This window comes from Giraffa tippelskirchi, chromosome X (genome assembly GCF_054371585.1).
Source record: "Giraffa tippelskirchi isolate mGirTip1 chromosome X, T2T-mGirTip1v1.2.pri, whole genome shotgun sequence".
Classification (NCBI taxonomy): domain Eukaryota; kingdom Metazoa; phylum Chordata; class Mammalia; order Artiodactyla; family Giraffidae; genus Giraffa; species Giraffa tippelskirchi.
In genome coordinates this window covers 77,360,833-77,384,128 of record NC_137289.1, presented here as the reverse complement: position 1 = coordinate 77,384,128, position 23,296 = coordinate 77,360,833, and the positions used below count along the sequence as shown (strand labels likewise).

At 36.0% G+C, this 23,296-nt stretch overlaps 1 protein-coding gene across 6 annotated transcripts in view; it reads right to left on the bottom strand.

The window, feature by feature from the left end:
* The window catches only part of HDX (highly divergent homeobox), a 238,643-nt gene that overhangs the window by 117,821 nt on the left and 97,526 nt on the right, over window positions 1-23,296 (bottom strand). For all 6 annotated transcript variants that reach the window (XR_014076006.1, XM_081566549.1, XM_081566548.1 and 3 more), the window contains one exon: window positions 19,975-20,028. Coding sequence is in view for 5 of the 6 variants with exons in the window: in XM_081566549.1 (XP_081422675.1) it covers window positions 19,975-20,028 (54 nt within the window). In the remaining variant the exon portion in view is untranslated. The remainder of the gene's footprint in view (window positions 1-19,974; window positions 20,029-23,296) is intronic.

Sequence of the window (23,296 nt, the reverse complement as noted above, 5' to 3'; positions counted from 1 at the left end):
GTATTCAGCCCTCAACTAAAATAAATAAATTTATTTTAAAAAGAGGATAGTTTCTTATACCATAAAAAGTAAACTATAAAAATATTTTTATTTATCTATTTTAAAACGCAGATGCTTTCATTTTATACTTTTTTAGATTTAGAGCATTGATGGTAATTACATGGCGTTGTATAGGCCAACTGGACAACACACACTCCACGGTGGATGAAATCCTATGAGTGATTGATAAACAGATCTGTAGTGAACTGTGACAATAGTGTAGATCTTTACAACAGAATTGGGAGCAGTTCAGTTCAGTTCAGTCGTTTAGTCGTGTCCAACTCTTTGAGACTCCATGAATCACAACACGCCAGGCCTCCCTGTCTATCACCAACTCCCAGAGTTTACCCAATCTCATATCCATTGAGTCGGTGATGCCATCCAGCCACCTCATCCACTGCCGTCACCTTCTCCTCCTGCACCCAATCCTTCCCAGCATCAGGGTCTCTTCCAATGAGTCAACTCTTCGCATGAGGTGGCCAAATTATTGGAGTTTCAGCTTCATCATCAGTCCTTCCAATGAACACCCAGGTCTGATCTCCTTTAGGATGGACTGGTGGGATCTCCTTGCATTCCAAGGGACTCTCAAGAGTCTTCTCCAACACCACAGTTCAAAAGCATCAATTCTTCGGCACTCAGCTTTCTTCACTGTCCAACTCTCACATCCATACATGACCACTGGAAAAACCATAGCCTTGACTAGAAGGACCTTTGTTAGCAAAGTAATGTCTCTCCTATTTAATATGCTATCTAAGATGGCCATAACTTTCCTTCCAAGGAGTAAGTGTCTTTTAAGTTCATGGCTGCAGTCACCATCTGCAGTGATTTTGTAGCCCTTAAAAATAAAGTTTGACACTGTTTCCACTGTTTCCCTATCTATTTCCCAAGAAGTGATGGGACCAGATGCCATGACCTTAGTTTTCTGAATGTTGAGCTTTAAGCCAACTTTTTCACTCTCCTCTCTCACTTTCATCAAGAGGCTTTTTAGTTCTTCTTCACTTTCTGCCATAAGGGTGGTGTCATCTGCATATCTGAGGTTATTGATATTTCTCCTGGCAATCTTGATTCCAGCTTGTGCTTCCTCCAGCCTAGCATTTCTCATGATATACTCTGCATGTAAGTTAAATAAGCAAGGTGACAATATACAGCCTTGAAGTACTCCTTTTCCTATATGGAACCAATCTGTTGTTCCATGCCCAGTTCTAACTGTTGCTTCCTTATCTGCATTCAAGTTTCTCAAGAGGCAGGTCAGGTGGTCTGGTATTCCCATCTCTTTCAGAATTTTCCACAGTTTATTGTGATCCACAGATTCAAAGGCTTTGGCATAGTCAATAAAGCAGAAATAGATGCTTTTTCTGGAACTCTCTTGCTTTTTCAATGATTTAGCGGATGTTGGCAATTTGATGTCTGGGTCCTCTGCCTTTTCTAAAACCAACTTGAACATCTGGAAGTTCACCGTTCACATATTGCTGAAGCCTGGCTTGGATAATTTTGGGCATTACTTTACTACCGTGTGAGATGAGTGCAATTGTGCAGTAGTTTGAGCATTCTTTGGCATTGCCTTTCTTTGGGATTGGGATGAAAACTGACCTTTTCCTGTCCTGTGGCCACTGCTGAGTTTTCCAAATTTTCTCACATATTGAGTGCAGCACTTTCACAGCATCATCTTTCTGGCTTTGAAATTTTAAATCAAGATTTGAAATAGGATTGGAAATTTGGGAGCAGAGAAACTTTATTTTTTTTTTATATTGCTGTATAGCCGATTAGCAATACTGTGATATTTTCAGGTGAACGGAGAAGGGACTTGGCATTACAGACATGTATTCAGTTCAGTTCAGTTCAGTCAATCAGTCGTATCTGCCTCTTTACAACCCCATGGACTGCAGCACGCCAGGTTTCCCTGTCTGTCACCAACTCCCGGAGCTTGGTCACCCTCATGTCCATCAAGACGGTGATGCCATCCAACCATCTCATCCTCTGTCATCCCATTCTCCTCCTGCCTTCAATCTTTTCCAGCATCAGGTGTTTTCCAATGAGTCAGTTCTTCGCATCAGGTGGCCAAAGTATTGGAGCTTCAACTTCAGCATCAGTCCTGCCAGTGAATTTTCAGGACTGATTTCCTTTTAGATTGACTGGTTTGATCTCCTTGCAGTCCAAGGAACTTTTAAGCATCTTCTCCAACACCACAGTTCAAAATCATAAATTATTTGGTGGTCAGCTTTCTTTACAGTCCAACTCTCACATCCATATATGACTACTGGAAAAACCATATCTTTACTAGACGGACCTTCGTCAGTAATGTCTCTACTTTTTAATATGCTGTCTAGGTTAGTCATAGCTTTTCTTTCAAGGAGAAAGTGTCTTTTAATTTTATGGCTGCAGTCACCCTCTGCAGTGATTTTGGAGCCCAAGAAAATAAAGTCTGTCACTGTTTCCATTGCTTCTCCATCTATATGCAAACATGGAGTGATGGGACTGGATGCCATGATCTCAGCTTTTTGAATAATGAGGTTTTTTAATTTTAATTGGAGGCTAATTACTTTACAATATTGTAGTGGTTTTTGCCGTACATTGACATGAATCAGCTATGGGTGTACATGTGTTCACCATCCTGAAACCCCTCCCACCTGTCCCCCCCATGCCATCCCTCTGGGTCATCCCAGTGCACCAGCCCTGAGCACCCTGTCTCATGCATAGAACCTGGACTGGCAGTCTGTTTCACAGATGATAATATACATGTTTCAATGCTATTCTCTCAAATCATCCCACCCTTGCCTTCTCCCACAGAGTCCAAAAGACTGTTCTATACACCTGTGTCTCTTTTGCTCTCTTGCATATAGGGTCATCATTAACATCTTTCTAAATTCCATATGTATGCATTAGTATACTATATTGGTGTTTTTCTTTCTGACTTACTTCACTGTGTATAATAGGCTCCAGTTTCACCCACCTCATTAGAACTGATTCAAATGTATTCTTTTTAATGGCTGAGTAATATTCCGTTGTGTATATGTACCACAGTTTTCTTATCCATTCATCTGCCGATGGACATCTAGGTTGCTTCCATGTCCTGGCTATTATAAACAGTGCTGTGATGAACATTGGGGTACACGTGTCTCTTTCAATTCTGGTTTCCTTGATGTGTATGCCCAGTAGTGGGATTGGTGGGTCATATGGCAGTTCTATTTCCATTTTTTTGAGGAATCTCCACACTGTTCTCCATAGTGGCTGTACTAGTTTGCTGAGTGCTGAGTTTTAAGCCAACTTTTTCCTTCTCCTCTTTCACTTTCATCAAGATGCTCTTTAGTTCCTCTTCACTTTCTGCCATAAGGGTGGTGTCATCTGTGTATCTGAACTTATTGACATGTATTCATTCTCCTCCAAACTCCCCTCCCACTCAATGCCCATAACATTGAGCCAAGTTCCTGGTGCTATACAGTACGAGCTTATTTGTTATTCATTTTAAATATGCTAAAGTGCACATGTCCATCCCAAACTCCCTAACTATCTCTTCCCAACACTCCTGCTCCCTGCATTCATTTTCTAAGTCTGTGAGTCTGTTTCTGTTTTGTAAGTAAGTTCATCTGTATCATTTCTTTTTAGATTTTGCATTTAAGTGATGCCATATGATATTTACCTTTCTCTCTCTGACTTGCTTCACTCACTATGACAATCTCTAGGTCCATCTTTGTTGCTCAAAGGAGATATGTATATTTTTTGTGTGTGTGCTGTAATATTTCTTAAATTTATTTTTAATTGGAAGATAATTGCTTTACAATATTGTGTTGGCTTCTGCCATAAAACAACGTGAATCAGCCACAAGTACACATATGTCCCCTCTCTCCTGGAACTTCCCCCAACCCCTACCCCATCTCAACCCTCTAGGTTGTCACAGAGCACTCAGTTGAGCTCCCTGTGCTATATAGCAACTTCTTACTAGCTATCCATTTTACACATGGCAACATATACAGTTAAATGATATACTCTCAATTTGTCCCTCCCTCTCCTTTCTCCTGCTGTGTCCAAAGTCTGTTCTTTGTCTGCCCTACAAATTGTATTATCAATATCATATTTCTAGAGTCCATATATTTGCATTAATATACAAAATTTGTTTTTCTCTCTCTGACTTACTTCACTCTGTGTAACAAGTTCTAGATTCATCCACCTCACTACTACTGACTGAAATGTGTTCACTTTTATGGCTGATTAATATTCCATTGCATATATATACCACATCTTCTTTATCCATTCATCTGTTGATGGACATCTAGGTTGCTTCCATCTCCTGGCTATTGTAAATAGTGCTGCTATGAACATTGGGGTACTTGTGTCTTTTTCAATTATGATTTTCTCAAGGTATATGCCCAGTAGTGGGATTGCTGGGTCATATGTTAGCTTTATTTCTAGTGTTGTAAGGAATTTCCATACTGTTCTCCCTATTGGCTGTAGCAATTTAGATTCACGACAGTGCAAGAGAGTTCCCTTTTCTTCACACCCTCTCTAGTATTTATTTTTTGTAGTGGCCATTCTGACCAGTGTGAGGTGTTACTTTATAGTAATTTTGATTTACATTTCTTTAATAATAAGGGATGTTGAGCATCTTTCTGTGTATTTTCTGGCCATCTGTACTGTCTTTTGTTGTTGTTGTTGAGAAATGTTTGTTTTGGTCTTCCTCCCACTTTTTGATTGGGTTGTTTGTTTTTCTGGTATTACACACCTTTGTATCATTAAAAATATACATATCTCATTTAATTCTTATTACATAAAGTTTCTGCTATTTTCCAAACACCACAAGTGCGTCACAGCTGTAGTATATTTAAGCAGTGGTATGACTCCACAAATTTAGAAACAATCAGCAGAGTTTCTGAAAAATCATCAAATTGATTATTGTCCAGTAATCAACTGATCAATTTTAAGTTAAAATGGCAGATCTAAGGTCCTCAGATGGAGAATACTGTAATATAATACATTATCAATTCATTTCAATATACTTACAAGTAAAGGCTCAGAACTTTATTAAGTATTATAGGTGATGAAAGAGAGGCTTGCTGAGAAGACTGGATAAACAAACATAAATCGAAGGCTAAATGTAATTAAAGACTGAAATGTGTGATGCAAAGAGTAAGTATTATGAAATTTCAGATGAAGAGAACTATGTAGGTGGTCACTGGGGAGGACTGTGAGTTGAGGCTTGAGGTAAGAGTAGGATTTTATTGAGAAAGATGAGAGGAAGTAGAAATAGTGAAAGTGCAGGTGAGGATACCAGAGAATATAATAGATTTGCTCAAGTGGCAAAAGGAGGCAACAACCTCCACTGAAAAATACACTTAAACAATCAGGGTGGAACCAGAAAATAGCAAGCTCTAATGCTAGAATGTTTTTTTTAGATTCCACAGGCAATGAGGAGGCACAGTGGCTTCTTCATCAATGAAGACGGATATGAAAGAAACTATATAAATGCTAAACAGAATTACAGAAACCAAACTGGGGAAACTTTAATTCCAAATATCACAAGAGAAAGGAATATAACTATGAATTCCAAATCAAAGACTGAGATACAATTATTAAACAATGGACAAATAATTCATATATATGTAATGCACTATATTTTTTAAACCCCTAGGTTTCATAACTCTAGAGAAATTCCACAGTAGTGTTCCTGAGATTGCAAAAGCAAAAAACTTTTTGAGTAGTGGAACAGTCAAGTATCAACATACACACTGTAGAAAATATTCTTTCACTGAAGTTAGGCCTATTTACAACTGCAGGCTGCCCCTTTCATCCCTAAACTGTTGCTATTTTTTTTCTCCATAGTACTTAACATCTTCTGACATATAATTTATTTGCTTATTTTACTTGTTTATTATATATGTCTCTTGACTACAAAGTGAGCTCCACAAAGGAAGAGATCTTTTACTGTGTAGTTCCTAATATATGCCAAATGCTTACATCAATGCCTGGAACATAGTGAGAACTTCAAATTAAAATATTTGCTAAATGAATAATTGAAAGCATGCATGAACATAGGAATTATATTAAAATAAATTATAGTCTGTTATATTCTCTATTTAAAGAAACAAGTTATGAAGTTATTTAAAATAGGTGAAAAGGAGAAAGCAAGGGGTATTATGTAAATATTTTTATGTTTAACTACTATTATCTTCCAAGTTTCATGATTTGTGTGAGAAGTTGAAAGATGAGGTGTGTGAAGTTAAATAAGCAGGGTGACTACATATAAAGTGGTCTGGTATTTCCATCTTTTTAAGAATTTTCTATAGTTTGTTGTGATCCACACAGTTAAAGGCTTTAGCATAGTTGAAGCAGAAGCAGATGTTTTTCTGGAATTCTCTTGCTTTTGCTGTGATCCAAAGGATGTTGGCCTACACCTGTACACAAAGCCTGGTATCACCCAGCTGCCTACAGCATCCAATGCAGTGCACCTCACCAAAACAATAAGCAAGACCTAAACACAAAAAGAATCATCAGCAGACAGGATTCCACAGACACTGAAAGATATACCACCTCACACAGCCCTACCCATCAGAAAGAAAAAAAAAACAACTCACCTCTTCCCACTAGACCACAGATACAAGGCACCCTTAGTAAGAAGTCAACACAAACCACTGAACCAACGTTTCCCATCGAGGGTAAAAACCAAAAAGAAAAGGGTAAAAGAGACCTCAAACGGAATAAGTAAGGGGAAAAAAATGAAAATACAAAGAAATAGAGCACAAATGAAGAAACAAGGTAGAAACACACAAGACCACATAAACAAAGAGGAAAGAGGTAAACTACCCGAAAAAACATTCAGAATAATGATAGTAAAGATGTTCCAGAGCCTCAAAAATAGAATGGACAAAATGCAAGAAGCAATTGATGTAACTAATGCAATCAACAAAGACATAGAGAAAACAAATAAACAAATAGAGATGAATAACACAATTACTGATATTAAGAATACTCTAGAAGGAACCAACAGTAGAATAACTGAGGCAGAAGAACGGATAAGTGAGGTGGAAAATAGAATGGCTGAAATAACTGCTCAAGAGCAGAATAAAATAAAAAGAATGAAAAGAACTGAGGATAGACCCAGAGACCTCTGGGACAATATTAAACACACCAATATTCAAGTTATAGGATTCCCAGAAGAAGAGTAGAAAAAGAAGAGCACTGAGAAAATTTTTGAAGAGATTATAGTTGAAAACTTGCCTAACATGGGAACAGAAATAACCAATCAAGTCCAAGAAGGGCAGAGAGGCCAATAGAGAATAAACCCAAGGAGAAACACATCAAGACACATATACTAATCAAGTTAACAGAAAAAGGAAAAAGAGAGAATATAAAAGCAGCAAGGGAAAAGGAATAAGCAACATAGAAGGGCAAACCCATAAGATTAACAGCTGATCTTTCAGCAGAAACTCTGCAGGCCAGAAGGAAATGGCAGGATATATTTAAAGTACTGAAAGAAAAAAGCTACAACCAAGATTACTCTACCCAGCAAGGATCTCATTCATATTGATGGAGAAATCAAAAGCTTTACAGGCAAGCAAAACTTAAGAGAATTTAGCACCATTAAACCAGATTACAACAAATATTAAAGACAGTATATATATAGACATATAGACAAATATATAGACAGTAAACACAAATGAGAGGAAAGATCTACAAAAACAAAGCCAAAACAACTAAGAAAATGCCAATAGGAACATATATTTCAATGATTACTTTAAATGTAAATGTGTTAAACCCTCAAACCAAAGGACACAGACTAGCTGAATGGATACAAAAACAAGACCCATATATATGCTGTCTACAAGAGACCCACATCAGAACTAGAGACACATACAGACTGAAAGTAAAAGGATGGGATAACGTATTCCAAGCAAATGGAAATCAAAAGAAATCTGGAGTGGCAATTCTCATTTTAGACAAAATAAACTTTAAAATAAAGTAGAAGAGATAAAGAAGGACACTATGTAGTGATCAGAGGATCAATCCAAAAAAAAAGACATAACAATTGTAAATATCTATGCACCCAACATAAGAGCACCTCAATACATAAGGCAAACACTAAACAGACATAAAAAGGGGTAAATGACAGTAACAAAATAATACTAGGGTGCTTTAACACTCAACTTACACCAATTGACAGATCATCAAAACACAAGATCAATAAGGAAACACAAACATTAAATGAAACATTAGACCAAATGGACCTAGTTGATATATTCAGGACTTCCCACAAAAATGCAGAAGAATAAACTTTTTCTTCAAACGCACATGGGACATTCTCCAAGATAGACCACTTCTTGGATCACAAATCACCTCAGTAAATCTAAAAATTGAAATCGTGTTAAGCATCTTCTCTGACCACAATGATATGAGACTAGATATCAATTACAGAAAAAAACAACAACAACAACACATGGACATTAAACAATACATTTCTAAGTAAAAAAGAGGTTACTGAAAAAATAAAGGAAATCAAAAGATGCCTAGAAAAAAATGACAGTGAAAACCTGATGACACAAAACCTGTGGGATTCAGCAAAAGCAGTTCTAAGAGGGAAATTTATAGCAAAACAATCCTACCTCAAGACAAAAAAAGAAAAAAAACATCAAATAGACAACCTAATTCTACACTTAAAATAGCTGGAAAAAGAACAACAACAACAACAATAAAACCAACCTTAATAGAAGGAAAGAAATCATAAAGATCAGAGCAGAAAGAAATGAAATAAATAATAGTAAATATTAATAAAACTAAAAGCTGGCCCCTTGAGAAGACAGACAAAACTGACAAACCATTAGCCAGACTCATCATTAAAAAAAGAGAGAAAAATCAAATCAATCAACAAAATTAGGAATGAAAAAGGAGATGTTACAACAGACAATGCAGAAATACAAAGGATCATAGCAGATTAGTACAAGCAACTATATGTTCATAAAATGGACAACATAGAGGAAATTTAGACTCTTAACAAAGTTGAACCTTCCAGACTGAACCAGGAAGAAATAGAAATTATAAACAAGTCAATTACCAATACTGAAATAGAAATTGTGATTAAAAAAAAATCAAAAAAAACAAAAGCCCAGAGTCAAATGGCTTCACAGGTGAATTCTATCAAACATTTAGAGAAGACATAATGCCTATCCTTCTGAAACTCTTTCAAAAAATTTCAGAGGTAGGAATACTTTCAAACTAATTCTACAAGGCCACAATCACCCTGATACCAAAACCAAACAAAAATATCACAAAAAGAAAACTACAGGCCAATATCACTGATGAACATAGATGCAAAAATCCTCAATAAAATTCTAGCAATCAGAATTCAACAACACATTAAAAAGATCATACAACATGATCAAGTCAGATTTATCCCAGGGATGTATGGATTCTTCAATATATGTGAATCAATTAATGTGATACACCATATTTACAAATTAAAAGATAAAAACCATATAATTTCAATAGATGCAGAAAAAGGTTGCAACAAAATTCAGCACCCATTTATGATAAAACTCTTCAAAAAAAATGAACACAGAAGGAACTTACCTTAACATAATAAAGGACATATACAACAAATCCACAGCAAAGATTATTCTCAATGGTGAGAAACTGAAAGCATTCCCTCTCAGGAGCAAGACAAGTGTGCCCACTCTCACTACTATCATTCAACATAGTTTTGGAAGTCTTAGCTATGGCAATCAAAGAGAAAAACATAAAAGGAATCCAGGTTGGAAAGGAAGAAGTAAAACTCTGACTATTTGCAGATGACATAACACTGTACATAGAAAATCCTAAAGATACTATCAGAAAATTACTAGAACTAATCAATGAATTTAGTAAAGTCGCAGGATAAAAAAAAATCAATCCACAGAAATCACTTGCATTCCTAGTGAAAATAATAACAATGAAAAATCAGAAAGAGATTTTAAGTAATCAATCCCATTTACCACTGCAGCAAAAAGAATAAAATACTTAGGAATAAACCTATCTAAGGAGACAAAAGAGCTCTATACAGAAAACTATAAGACACTGATGAAAGAAATCAATGATGACATAAACATGTTCCTGGGTTGAAAGAATCAATATTGTGAAAATGAGTGTACTACCAAACACAATTTACAGATTCAGTGCAATCCCTATCAAATTTCCAATGGCATTTTTTTCACAGAACTAGAGCAAGAATTTTCACAATCCACGTGGAAACATGAAAGACCTCAAATTGTCAAAGCAATCTTGAGAAAGAAGAATGGAGTTGGAGGAATCAACTTACCTGATTTCAGACAAAACTACAAAGCTACAGTCATCAAGAAAGTATGGTACTGACACAAAGACAGAAATATAGACCAATGGAACAAGATAGAAAGCCAGAGATAACCCCACACATCTATGGGTACCTTGTATTTTACAAAGGAGGCAAGAATATACAATGGGAAAAAGATAGTCTCTTCAATAAGTGGTGCTGGAAGAACTGGACAACTATCTATAAAAGTATGAAATTAGAACACTTCCTACTACCATATAGAAAGATAAACTCAAAATGGATTAAAGACCTAAATATAAGACCAGAAACTATAAAACTCTTAGAAGAAAAGAAAGGCAGAACACTATATGGCATAAATCATAGCAAGATCCATTATGACCCCACCTCCTAGAATAATGGAAATAAAAACAAACAAAAACAAGAAGTAGGATCTAATTAAACTTAAAAATTTTTGCACAGAAAATGAAACTATAAACAAGGTAAAAAGACAATCCTCAGAGTGGGAGAAAATAATAGCAAATGAATCAACTGACAAAGAATTAATTTCCAAAATATACAAGCAGTTCAAACAACTCAATACCAGAAAAACAAACAACGCAATCAAAAAATGGGCAAAAGACCCAAACAGACATTTCTCCAGAGAAGACATGCAGATGGTTAATACACACATGAAGAGATGCTCAACATCTCTCATTATTAGAGAAATGAAAATCAAAATTATAATGAGATATCACCTCATGCTGGTCAGAATGGCCATCATTTAAAAAATCCACAAACAACAAGTGCTGGAGAGTGTGTGCAGAAATGAGACCCCTCCTGCACTGCTGGTGGGATGTAACTTGATACAGCCACTATGGAGATTCCATTAAAAACTAGGAATAAAACCACCATATGACCCAGCAATACCACTTCTAGGCACATTCCCTGAAGAAACAAAAACTGAAAAAACACATGTACCCCAATGTTCACTGCAGCATTATTTACAATATCTAAGACATGGAAGCAACCTAAATGTCCATCAACAGATGAATGGATAAAGAAGCTGTGGTACATATTTACAAGGGAACATTACTCAGTCATAGAAAGGAATACATTTGAGTCTGTTCTAATGAGGTGGATGAACCTAGAGCCTATTATACAGAGTGAAGTAAGTCAAAGAGGGAAAAACAAATATCATATATTAATCCATATATATGGAATCTAGAAAGATGATACTGAGGAACCTATTCACAGAGCAGCAATGGAGACACAGACATACAGAACAGACTATGGACAAATGTGTGGGAGAAGAGGGAGATGGTGAGAAGAATGGAGAGAGTAGCATGGAAGCATAAACACTAATATATGTAAATAGATAGCCAATGGAAATTTGCTGTATGACTCAGGGAACTCAAACTGGGGCTTGGTAATAACCTAGAGGGGTGGGAAAGGGCAGGACATGGAAGGGAGATTCACCTATGGTTAATTTACATTGATGTATTATTACAGAAATCAAACCAATATTGTAAAGCAATCATTAATCAATTAAAATTTAATATATAGAAAACATAGGGGGAAATGAGAAGAGCATGCAAAAAATTAACTTTTTCATTAATTATATTGGCATTGATAATTATTGACATCATTATTTATAATAATATTATTATTCTGATGCTACTCTGTGCTTAATGTATGATAAAGTAAATGAGATATCCTTACAGTCCCTGTGTCCTAGAAAATCAGTATTTGCTTTGTAGAAGAAAGCGTATATAAAAGGATGTAATATGCAAGAAGTAAAAAAACCCTCTAGTCCTGAATTTTAATTAGTATCATAATTTTATGATGTTTTTAAAATTAAATTTCATGTAAAATTTAAAAATAAGTTTCATGGAATTAATTTTCATAATATGGTTCAATTATTGCTAGACAATGGAGTCTGATCAGTGTACCCCAATCACTAGAATCAGGACAGTGTTTAACAACCTTGGCTCATCATAAGAATCACTGGTCCATTTATTAATACTATTTCCAGGTCTTCCTCTAGAGCTTCTGATTCAGTATATACTGGGTAGTATCCAGACATTTATTTTTAACAAGCCATCGCCCCCAATGTATGAGCTCCAATGATTCTTACGATCAGGCAAGGCTGAAAAACACATATTGACTGGATGGGTCGTCACATTACTGACTGCTTTCTCCTGGTTTGCCCTTCATTGCAGGGGCTGAAGAGAAGAGAGATGCCATTAGAACCCGTTTGCAATGACTTACTTAAAAGGTTATATTTCCATATATTTCCAAAATTGACTGAAACAGATAATTAACCACATTCATCCTTCCACTTTCCTTTTAGCTCAGACCTTGTTTTGTTCCAGGCATATTGAGACTCCAAAGAAAGAAAACTAAAAAGGTGTTCTTACTCAAAAACAAAACAAGAAACAAAAAGCTGAGGGCTTCTGCTTAAAATAAACAGTAGTTTTTCCCTTTTCCTGATGCTACTATGAGGCAAAATACTAAAGATGGTGGGACTACAAGTCAAAAAAGACTTGAGTTCTAATCCAAATTCAAAGTTTTGCTAGATATATACATAGTCTTTTCAAGTAACTTCAAAAGAGCCCCTGGGTGGGCTCGAACCACCAACCTTTTGGTTAACAGCTGAACACGCTAACAGATTGTGCCACAGAGACAGCAGTCAAGTAACTTAACCATCCTGAACTTATTTTCATCTATAAAGTATAAATAGAAATGCCTGTCCTATCTGCCTCTCTGCATTTTGGGGAGGATTAGCACGAGATAATCAAAGTAAAATGCCTTTAAATCAACAATCCCCAATCTTTTAAGCACCAGGGACCTGTGTCATAGAAGACAACTTTTCCACAGTTTGGGGATGAGGGGGAATGGTTTTAGTTTTGTCCGCTGCTCACCTCCTGCTGTGCAGTCTGGTTTCTAACAGGCCATGAACCAGTGGTCTGTGGCCTAGGGGATGGAGACCCCTGCTTAAAACTATAAAATACTATACATGTGTGTGTTAGTCACTCAGTCGAGTCTGGCTCTTTGTGATCCCTTGGACTGTAGCCCACCAGGCTACTCTGTCTATGGAATTCTCCAGGCAAGAATACTGGAGTGGGTTACCATTTCCTCCTCCAGGGGAATCTTCCCAACCCAGGGATTGAACCTGGGTCTCCTGCATTGCAGGCAGATTATTTACCATCTGAGCAATCAAGGATGCCCTATACTACACATATGCTAGTATTATTTTTACTATTGAAGAGCCACAATCTAGTATGAGTAGTATTAACATACATAGTTTTTTATAATAAGAACAATCAGCACAATTTGTAGTTTTCAAAAGTCAAAGAGACAGTATTGAGATTTCAAAAAATCAGTAACAACTCCATAATTTATATAGACCAACTTTCATTCCACATGTAGCAGCATATACTCATACAGTTTGGTTTTACAAAAAACTAAAGCAAACGAAAATTCCTCTTTTTTTCTGTATTGGTAATTAAGCTAGATTTTCTCAGTTCCAAACACACTCTTCTATACAATGTTTTTGATGAAACTCTGCAAATCACATTTCTGCTTTACTAAATGTCTTTGAACAGATGAAATTGTTAGACAGCATCACTGACTCAATGGATATGAATTTCAGCAAACTTCAGGAGATAGTGAAGGACAGGGAAGCCTCATGTACTACAGTCCGTGGGGTCACAAAGAGTCGGACGTGACAGCGACTGAACAATAAAATGTCTTTGAATGAGATTCTGCCAATAGAGAACAGTACAAGAAGACTGGATGACTGAAGAAGAAAGATGGTCCTTTCTGTTTTGCTTTCTATTCCTATCAGTATCACCCAAAGAACAACTCTCCATCCTGGCATTGGCTGTTAGTAATAGTATCAGTCGGTTTCTCTTTTTGTACACTATCAGAATCGACCTCATTGTACCACAAGAGGTACCAGCATTAGCTGGCAGTGTACTAAACTCAGAAATAAGTCCCATCTCAGCAAACCTTTTCTGTAATTTTATAGTTTCTGAAAATAGAAACTACTCTTTGTTTTCCTAGCCCAAAGGATGATAGCTACTTCCTTAATTAACACTCTTGTTGCTTCAAAGTTTCATTTTTGCTTTTTACAATCCTCTAAAACCTGTCTAAACAGTTTATAAAATTAAATTCTTTTGATAATCTTTCTGTTTACCTTCTTGGACACTTATTGATACAAACCATCCATTTAACAGACAGGTATACTAAGATGACTTTTCAAGACGGTGTGCATGGACAGTAACTGTAATATGAATAGAACGTCAAGCACAGTGTGCATAATGTCAAGATGTATAATAGTAAGATAGGAAAAAAAAACAACAGGTCATGCAAAATTGAACTGATGTTCAGCTAGATTACTACATTATATGCTGGCCTGATACTCACAGTTGGGCCATTTTGACTCTTGTCGAACACACTGTTTAATTGCAGACTACAATCTAAAACAAGATTACGCAGAGACCATGGTCAGTTCAGTTGCTCAGTTATGTCTGAATCTTTGCGACCCCATGGACTGCAGCACACCAGGCCTCCCTGTCCATCTCCAACTCCCAGGGATTACTCACATCCATTGAGTCAGTGAAGCCATCCAACCATCTCATCCTCTGTCGTCCTCTTCTCCACCTGCATTCAATCTTTCGCAGCATCAGAGTCTTTTCAAATAAGTCAATTCTTCACATTAGGAGCTTCAGCTTCAGCATCAGTCCTTCCAATGAATGTTCAAGACTGATTCCCTTTAGGATGGACTGGTTGGATCTCCTTGCAGTCCAAGGGGCTCTCAAAAGTCTTCTCCAACACCACAGTTCAAAAGCATCAGTTTTTCAGCACTCGGCTTTCCTTATAGTCCAACACTCACATCCATACAAGACTACTGGAAAAACCATATCTTTCACTAGATGGACCTTTGTTGGCAAAGTAATGTCTCTGCTTTTTAATATGCTGTCTAGTTTGGTCATAACTATTCTTCCAATGAGAAAGTGTCTTTTAATTTCATGGCTGTAGTCACCATCTGCAATGATTTTGGAGCCCAAAAAGATAAAGTCTGCCACTGGTTCCACTGGTTCCCATCTATTTGCCATGAAGTGATGGGACCAGATGCCGTGATCTTAGTTTTCTGAATGTTGAGCTTTAAGCCATATTTTTCACTCTCCTCTTTCACTTTCAGCAAGAGGCTCTTTAGTTCCTCTTTGCTTTCTGCCATAAGGGTAGTGTCATCTGAGTATCTGACGTTATTGATATTTCTCCTGGCAATCTTGATTCCAGCTTGTGCTTCTTCCAGCCCAGTGTTTCTCCTAGCCCAGTGTTTCTCCTGATGTACTCTGCATATAAGTTAAATAAGCAGGGTGACAATATACAGCCTTGACATACTCCTTTTCCTATTTGGAACCAGTCTGTTGTTCCATGTTCAGTTCTAACTGTTGCTTCCTCACCTGCATACAGATTTCTCAAGAGGCAGGTCAGGTGGTCTGGTATTCCCATCTCTTTCAGAACTTTCCACAGTTTGTGGTGATCCACACAGTCAAAGGCTTTGGCGTAGTCAATAAAGCAGAAGTAGATGTTTTTCTGGAACTCTCGTGCTTCTTCAGTAATCCAACAGATGTTGGCAATTTGATCTCTGGTTCCTCTGCCTTTTCTAAAACCAGCTTGAATATCTAGAAGTTCACAGTTCATGTACTGTTGAAGCCTCCCTTGGAGAATTTTGAGCATTACTTTAATAGCATGTGAGATGAGTGCAATTGTGCAGTAGTTTGAACATTCTTTGGCATTGTCTTTCCGTGGAGTTGGAATGGAAACTGACCTTTTCCAGTCATATGGCCACTGCTGAGTTTTCCAAATTTGCTGGCATATTGAGTGAAGCACTTTCACTGCAGCATCTTTAAGGATTTGAAATAGCTCAACTGGAATTCCATCACCTCCACTAGCTTTGTTTGTAGTGATGCTTCCTAAGGCCCACTTGACTTCACATTCCAGGATGTCTGGCTCTAGGTGAGTGATCACACCATCGTGGTTATCTGGGTCATGAAGATCATTTTTGTATAGGTCTTCTGTGTATTCTTGCCACCTCTTCTGCTTCTGTTAAGTCCATACCATTTCTGTCCTTTTTGAATTGACGGAGCCAAAGCAAAAACAACACCCAGTTTTGGATGTGACTAGTGACAGAGGTAAAGTCTGATGTTCTAAAGAGCAGTATTGCATAGGAACCTGGAATGTTAGGTCCATGAATCAAGGTAAGTTGGAAGTGGTCAAACAGGAGACGGCAAGAGTGAAAGTTGACATTTTAGGAATCAGCGAGCTAAAATGGACTGAAATGGGTGAATTTAACTCAGATGACCATTATATTTACTACTGTGGACAAGAATCCCTTAGAAGAAATGGAGTAGCCATCATAGTCAACAGAGACCATGATAACATGAAATTTAAAAAAAGGCTTCTTCATAATTTTGTCTCAACAGACAAAACCAAGGCTGCAATGTCACGTTCTATATACCCTATCACTAAATTGCCCCTGCTGGTACTTTCCAGATGGCAATAGTGGTAAAGAACCTGCTTGCCAATGCAGGAGATATAAGAGACACTGGCTTGATCCCTGGGTCGAGAAGATCCCCTGGAAAAGAAAATGTAACCCACTCCAGTATTCTTGCCTGGAAGACCCCATGGAGAGAGGAGGCTGGCAGGCGATAGTCCATAGGGTAACAAAGAATCAGACACGACTGAAGCGACTTAGCACTCTCAAAACATCCAATTTAGAGCAAATGCTCACTTCATTATACCTTCCCCTAAACTACCCAGCCTAAGTCCAAATCCTCCAGTTAGGTATTTCTAGCATCCTCTTACTGAGATATATCATGGTTCTCTATGCTATGTGTTCTTCTTTGCTGCAACAAGTAATAAACACAGCTTATTTCACTACTGATTTATTCTTATGGGTTTGATTGAGGGGCACTGACAGTGGTAAATTTTCCTTGGAAGTAAGCTAAAGAATTTTCAGATGATGGTTATATTTCATTGTGTAGATAAAGTGTGATTCCAGGAGAAGCTAGAAAGTGATCAACAGGGGTGTTTGTCACAGTGGCATTTTATATTTATGTGATTATTTCATGAATACCTCTCTTCCTATTAAATCTAGATCATCAGTTCCATAAGAGCAGTGAAAATATCTGGCTTTTCTCACTACTGTATCCCTAAGATCAAGCACAATGTCTGGCACATTGTAGACTTCTGGAGTACAATGGAAATAGAATATGAGATAAATACATAGGCTTCCATTTTCTAATAGCAATATTAAAAGAGTGAAAAACTCCTGGTAAAATTAATTTTGATAACATACTTTACTTCAGTATATTCAAAATTTTATCATTTAAACATGTAATTAGCATAAAAATTTAGACATTTATATATTCTTTTTAGAGAATCTTTGAAATCACCTATTTTATACCTGTAGCATATGTCAATTTGAATGCTAAATTTTCATCATACAAATTTGACCTATACATAAGTTTCACAAGATTTACAGTTGAAAAAGTAGGGTCCAGGAAGGGGAACACATGTAAACCCATGGCTGATTCATGTCAATGTATGGCAAAAACTATTACAATATTGTAAAGTAATTAGGCCCCAACTAAAATAAATAAATTAAAAAAAAAAAAGTAGATTTAAATACTCAAGTTTTCTAGTAACCGAATTGTTAGCTTTTTAAAAACTTTATTGGGGCATCACTAATGAAAACTAAATTATGCATATTTAAATTGTACAATTTGATGTTTTCATTTGTGTATATGTCAAGAAACAATCTTGGTGAACATACCCATCATCCTTAAATGTTTCCTAATGCTCTCTTTCAATCAATTTGCCCCACCTTTTGCCCGCCTACATGACCATGCAACCACTGACCTGCTTCCTGTCATTAGTTTGCATTTTCAATAATTTTATATATATGGAAGCATACAGTATGTATTCTTTTTTTTAATCTGATTTCTTTCACTCAAGCTGATTATTTTAAGATTCAATCATATGATGTGTGCATTAATAGTTCACTTTTTAATTGTTGAGTACTATTCCCCTATATGAACAAAAATTTTTTATCCATTCACCTGTTAATGAACATTTAGTTTGTTTCTACTTTTAGGCTACTATAAATACAGCTGCTATAAACATTCATGTAAAAGTTTTTGTAAGGATAAGTGCTATCACTCCTCTTGGGTGAAGACTTATCAGAATAGTTGGATCATAGGGAGTGTGTATGTTTAGCTTTAAAAAAAACTGCCAAAGTGTTTTCCCAAGTGGCTGTACTATTTTACAGTCCCAATCAATGTATGATTGTTCCTTTATCTCCATATCTTTGCCAATAATTTTTATTCTAGCGAGTGTGAAATACCTCATTTTGGTTTCAATATGCATTTCCTGAATGATATATGATTTTGAGCAGCTGTTCACATATTTATTGAATGTTCATGTATCAGTTTTGTTGAAATATCAGGCTCATATCTTTTGTTCATTTTGTGATCAGATCATTTGCCCTTGTAAGTGTTTTATATATGCTGGATAAAAGTCCATTAATGGATAAGTGATTTACAAATATTTCCTTCCAGGCTGTTGCTCATCTTTTCATTTTCTTCATGGTAGCTTTCAAAGTGTTAAGGTTTTGAATTTTGTTGAGACCCAATTTATTTATTTTTAAATTTTATGGATTGCACTGTTGACTTAGTATCTAAGAAATCTTTGCCTAACTCCTAGTCTCAAATATTTTCTCTTATTTTTTTCAGAAAATGTTATTGATATAGCTCTTGCATTTCAGTCTATAATCTATTTTGAAATATTTTTTTGTGTGTGTACATGTTCAACTGTCCCAGTACCATTCATTAAACAGACATCTTTCCCTTCCACAATGAATTGTCTCAACATTTTTTATAAAATCAGTTCCCTATAAATATAACAACTATTTCTGCACTCTCAATTCTTTTCCATTGTGTTAAAGCTATTTACCTTGCAATGACTTGAGATATTTTTCTAAAAGTCTACTCACATTTTTTTTTTTACTATTGAAATCCTTTAATAGTCTCCCTTCTCAGGAAAACTTACATCAAAATCTCCCGCATGTTATATTTATGGGTGCTATACAGACTAACTGAGATTCTTTAGGAAAACACAATTTTAATGAAATTCTGTTAGATTAATATAATAAGAATCATAACAGTTGTAGTAGAAAGCCAGAGAACAATATTGTTGAAATATTAGTTACTCACCACTTCTAAATACTGAAATACACAAATATATAGTAATGTACTTTATTTAACTTTGATCAAGATGTTTATATCAATCATGATTCAATTCTATGATCAAATTAACTGGGCTTATCAGATGTATAAAATTTTGATATTTTATGAAATATCTTTAATTTTTTTAAAACTGCAAAAACTGCTCAAAGTTTATACAATGTGCTAATTACTGTCTTTTATTTAAGGTTACCTTTTTAGTTTATATAAATATTATGATCTCAAAATATGTCCTTTGAGATTAGGATTAATTAACTTATTGAGGCTGAGTATTGTCAACTTCACAAATATCATGACAATTTTTCTCAATGGCATTCCTACTAATGAGACAAGGGGAAACCCATTTGCTGCTTTAAATGAAAGATTACTTACTGCTCTTTTTCTAGAACACCCTGTAATCCAAGGCACAGTAAGGTTTCCTGAAATCTGTGGAAACAACAAATGGAATCTCAGTAAAGTATGCATTGATACAATTTGGAATGCTGATCAACACCAAAGAATTCACACAAGATGTCAAGATAGTCTGCATTCAGAGCATATCCCTTACGTGGACAATGCTGTTACCTTATTGAAAGCAAGAGATTTAAAAGGCCTTACTTCATGGCAAAATTCAAAAAGTAGTGTAATTCCTCTGAAAATTCAAGAAAATTTTGAGGACGCTTTTTGGGCCTGGAAATATGATTTGGAAATCTATGGACAATAAAATTATTATAATAAAACTTCATTGCTCTGTGGAATAAATGAATTACAATCATCAAACAATTATCTATAGTCATTGTACTATATATTGGCTCTCTGCCTTTATTCATCTTACAAAATTGCAAAGCGATTTTTAAGTAGAAACTGCTAAGGTGAATAGCTAGTAACACCATATTACATCAGCATTGCCACATAAGGAGATAGATGCTATGCTCATAGAATTCTGGGGAGTGATTCCAGAGACCAAAGTGTTTCTGAGAGCAATGACTCTGGTTAGCCTATACTTAACCACACCCTTTCCTAAGACATACAAGGATTGGGGAATACTCAAAACTCTCCACTTGCCCTCTCCTTCCCTCCCAAACATATGGCTCTCAAAAGACTGACAAATCAGCCTTTCTAGGTGGTAGTGGTGAAGGAATGTGGTATTCAATAAAACATTTATTGGTTTTGATAAATTATATTCAGTGATGGTCAATGAATCTGTATTATGCTTATTTATAAGAAGCAATGCTCCAAAAGTCAAGGTAAGTTGTAAAGTAATATTACTGAAATTCCAGGTAAATGATTACCGTTCCTGGATATCAGACTTGCCACTTTACTTTGACTTAAAAATACATCAGTATGCTAAGAACCGGTTAAAAATTATATAAACTCCAAATAATACTTGTAAGGAAAACTTTTACTCAAGTTAAAATCCCATTAAAGTATAATAGCAATTAACTCAAATGCTTGAGGGCATAAGAAGGTTTGAATAATTGATTTTTTAAATGGTGAATTGAGAATTAAAAATTTCTACAGAAAAATACTTCAAAAGTTATATTTTCCTATCCCATCACTAATATTTGGTATAAGATATAATGTTTGCAAAATAAACTGATTGCTAGTCTCAATGAAGGAGGTAAATCTGCTAAAATAGTCATATAATATACTTTTGAAAAAATAGAGATATTCAACTGGATATATGTATATCTAATTTTATCTATTACTGAGGATGTTTTAAAACTTATTATGTTAAGTTGCTGGAGAAAACATGTTAAACCAACTGAGTTACACCTCCCTCATAAACTAGTAACTACTCAAAAGGAAGGAAAGTTATGACCAACCTAGGCAGCATATTAAAAAGCAGAGACATTACTTTGTCAACAAAGGTCCGTATAGTCAAGGCTATGGTTTTTCCAGTAGTCATGCATGGATGTGAGAGTTGGACTATAAAGAAAGCTGAGTGCTGAAGAATTGATGCTTTTGAACTGTGGTGTTGGAGAAGACCCTTGAGAGTCCCTTGGACTGCAAGGAGATCCAACCAGTCCATCCTAAAGGAGATCAGTCCTGGGTGTTCATCAGAAGGACTGATGTTGAAGCTGAAACTCCAATATTTTGGCTACCTGCTGTGAAGAGCTGACTCATTTGAAAAGATCTCGATGTTGAGAAAGATTGAAGGCAGGAAGAGAAGGGGATGACAGAGGATGAGATGGTTAGATGGCATCACCGACTCATTGGACATGACTTTAGGTAAACTCCGGGAGTTGGTGATGGACAGGGAGGCGTGGCGTGCTACAGTTCATGGGGTCGCAAAGAGTCAGACACGACTGAGCAACTGAATTGAACTGAACTCAAAAATTAATATGAAACAAATTATATATATAATAAACATGGTGATTGAATTTCTTTAAACATGGACCTTATACATTTAAGAATATAAAATGTGAATTCACTAGAGGGCAGACAGAAGAAGTAAGAACTACAGTCTCACAGCCTCCATAATGAAAATCACAATCATGTAAAGTTAATCAGAATGAGAAGGCAGAAGATTATATCCCAGATGAAGGAACAAGATAAAACACCAGAAAAACAACTAAATGAACTGGAAATAGGCAACCATCCAGAAAAAGAGTTCAGAACGATGATAGTGAAGATTATCCAGGATCTTGGAAAAATAATGGAGAAGATGCAAGAAATGTTACCAAAACCTAGAAGAACTAAAGAACAAACACACAGAAAAAAACAATGTACTGGAATGAATCAATAACAGAATAATTAAGGCAGAAAAACAGATAAGTGACCTGGAAGACAGAATGGTGGAAATCACTGCTGCAAAATAGCATATAGAAGAAAAGAATGAAAATAAATGGAAACAGAGTAAGAGACCTTTGGAATCACATTAAACACACCAACATTTGCATTTTAGGGATCCCAGAAGGAGAAAAGAGAGAGAAAGGACAGAGAAAATATTTGATGAGATAGTAGCTGAAAATTTCCCTAACATGGGAAAGGAAATAATCAACCAAGTCCAGGAATTGCAGAGTCCCAGGCAGGACAAGCCAAAAGAGGAACACACCAAGACACATAGTAAACAAACTGACAAAAATTAAAGACAAAGATAAAATATAAAAAGTAACAAGGGAAAAACAACAAATAATATACAAGGTAACCGCCAGAAGGTAATCAGATAATTTCTGAACAGAAACTCTACAAGCCAGAAGGGAATGGCATGATATATTCCCACCTCCCAGAATATTGGAAATAAAAGCAAAAATAAACAAATGGGACCTAATTAAAATTAAAAGCTTTTGCACAACAAAGGAAACTATAAACAAGGTGAAAAGACAGCCTTCAGAATGGGAGAAAATAATAGCAAATGAAGCAACAGACAAACAATTAATCTCAAAAATATACAAGCAACTTCTGCAGCTGAATTCCCGAAAAATAAATGACCCAATCAAAAAATGGGCCAAAGAACTAAACAGACATTTCTCCAAAGAAGACATACAGATGGCTAACAAACACATGAAAAGATGCTCAACATCACTCATTATTAGAGAAATGCAAATCAAAACCACAATGAGGTATCATTTCACACCAGTCAGAATGGCTGCTATCCAAAAGTCTACAAGCAATAAATGCTGGAGAGGGTGTGGAGAAAAGGGAACCCTCTTACACTGTTGGTGGGAATGCAAACTAGTACAGCCACTATGGAGAACAGTGTGGAGATTCC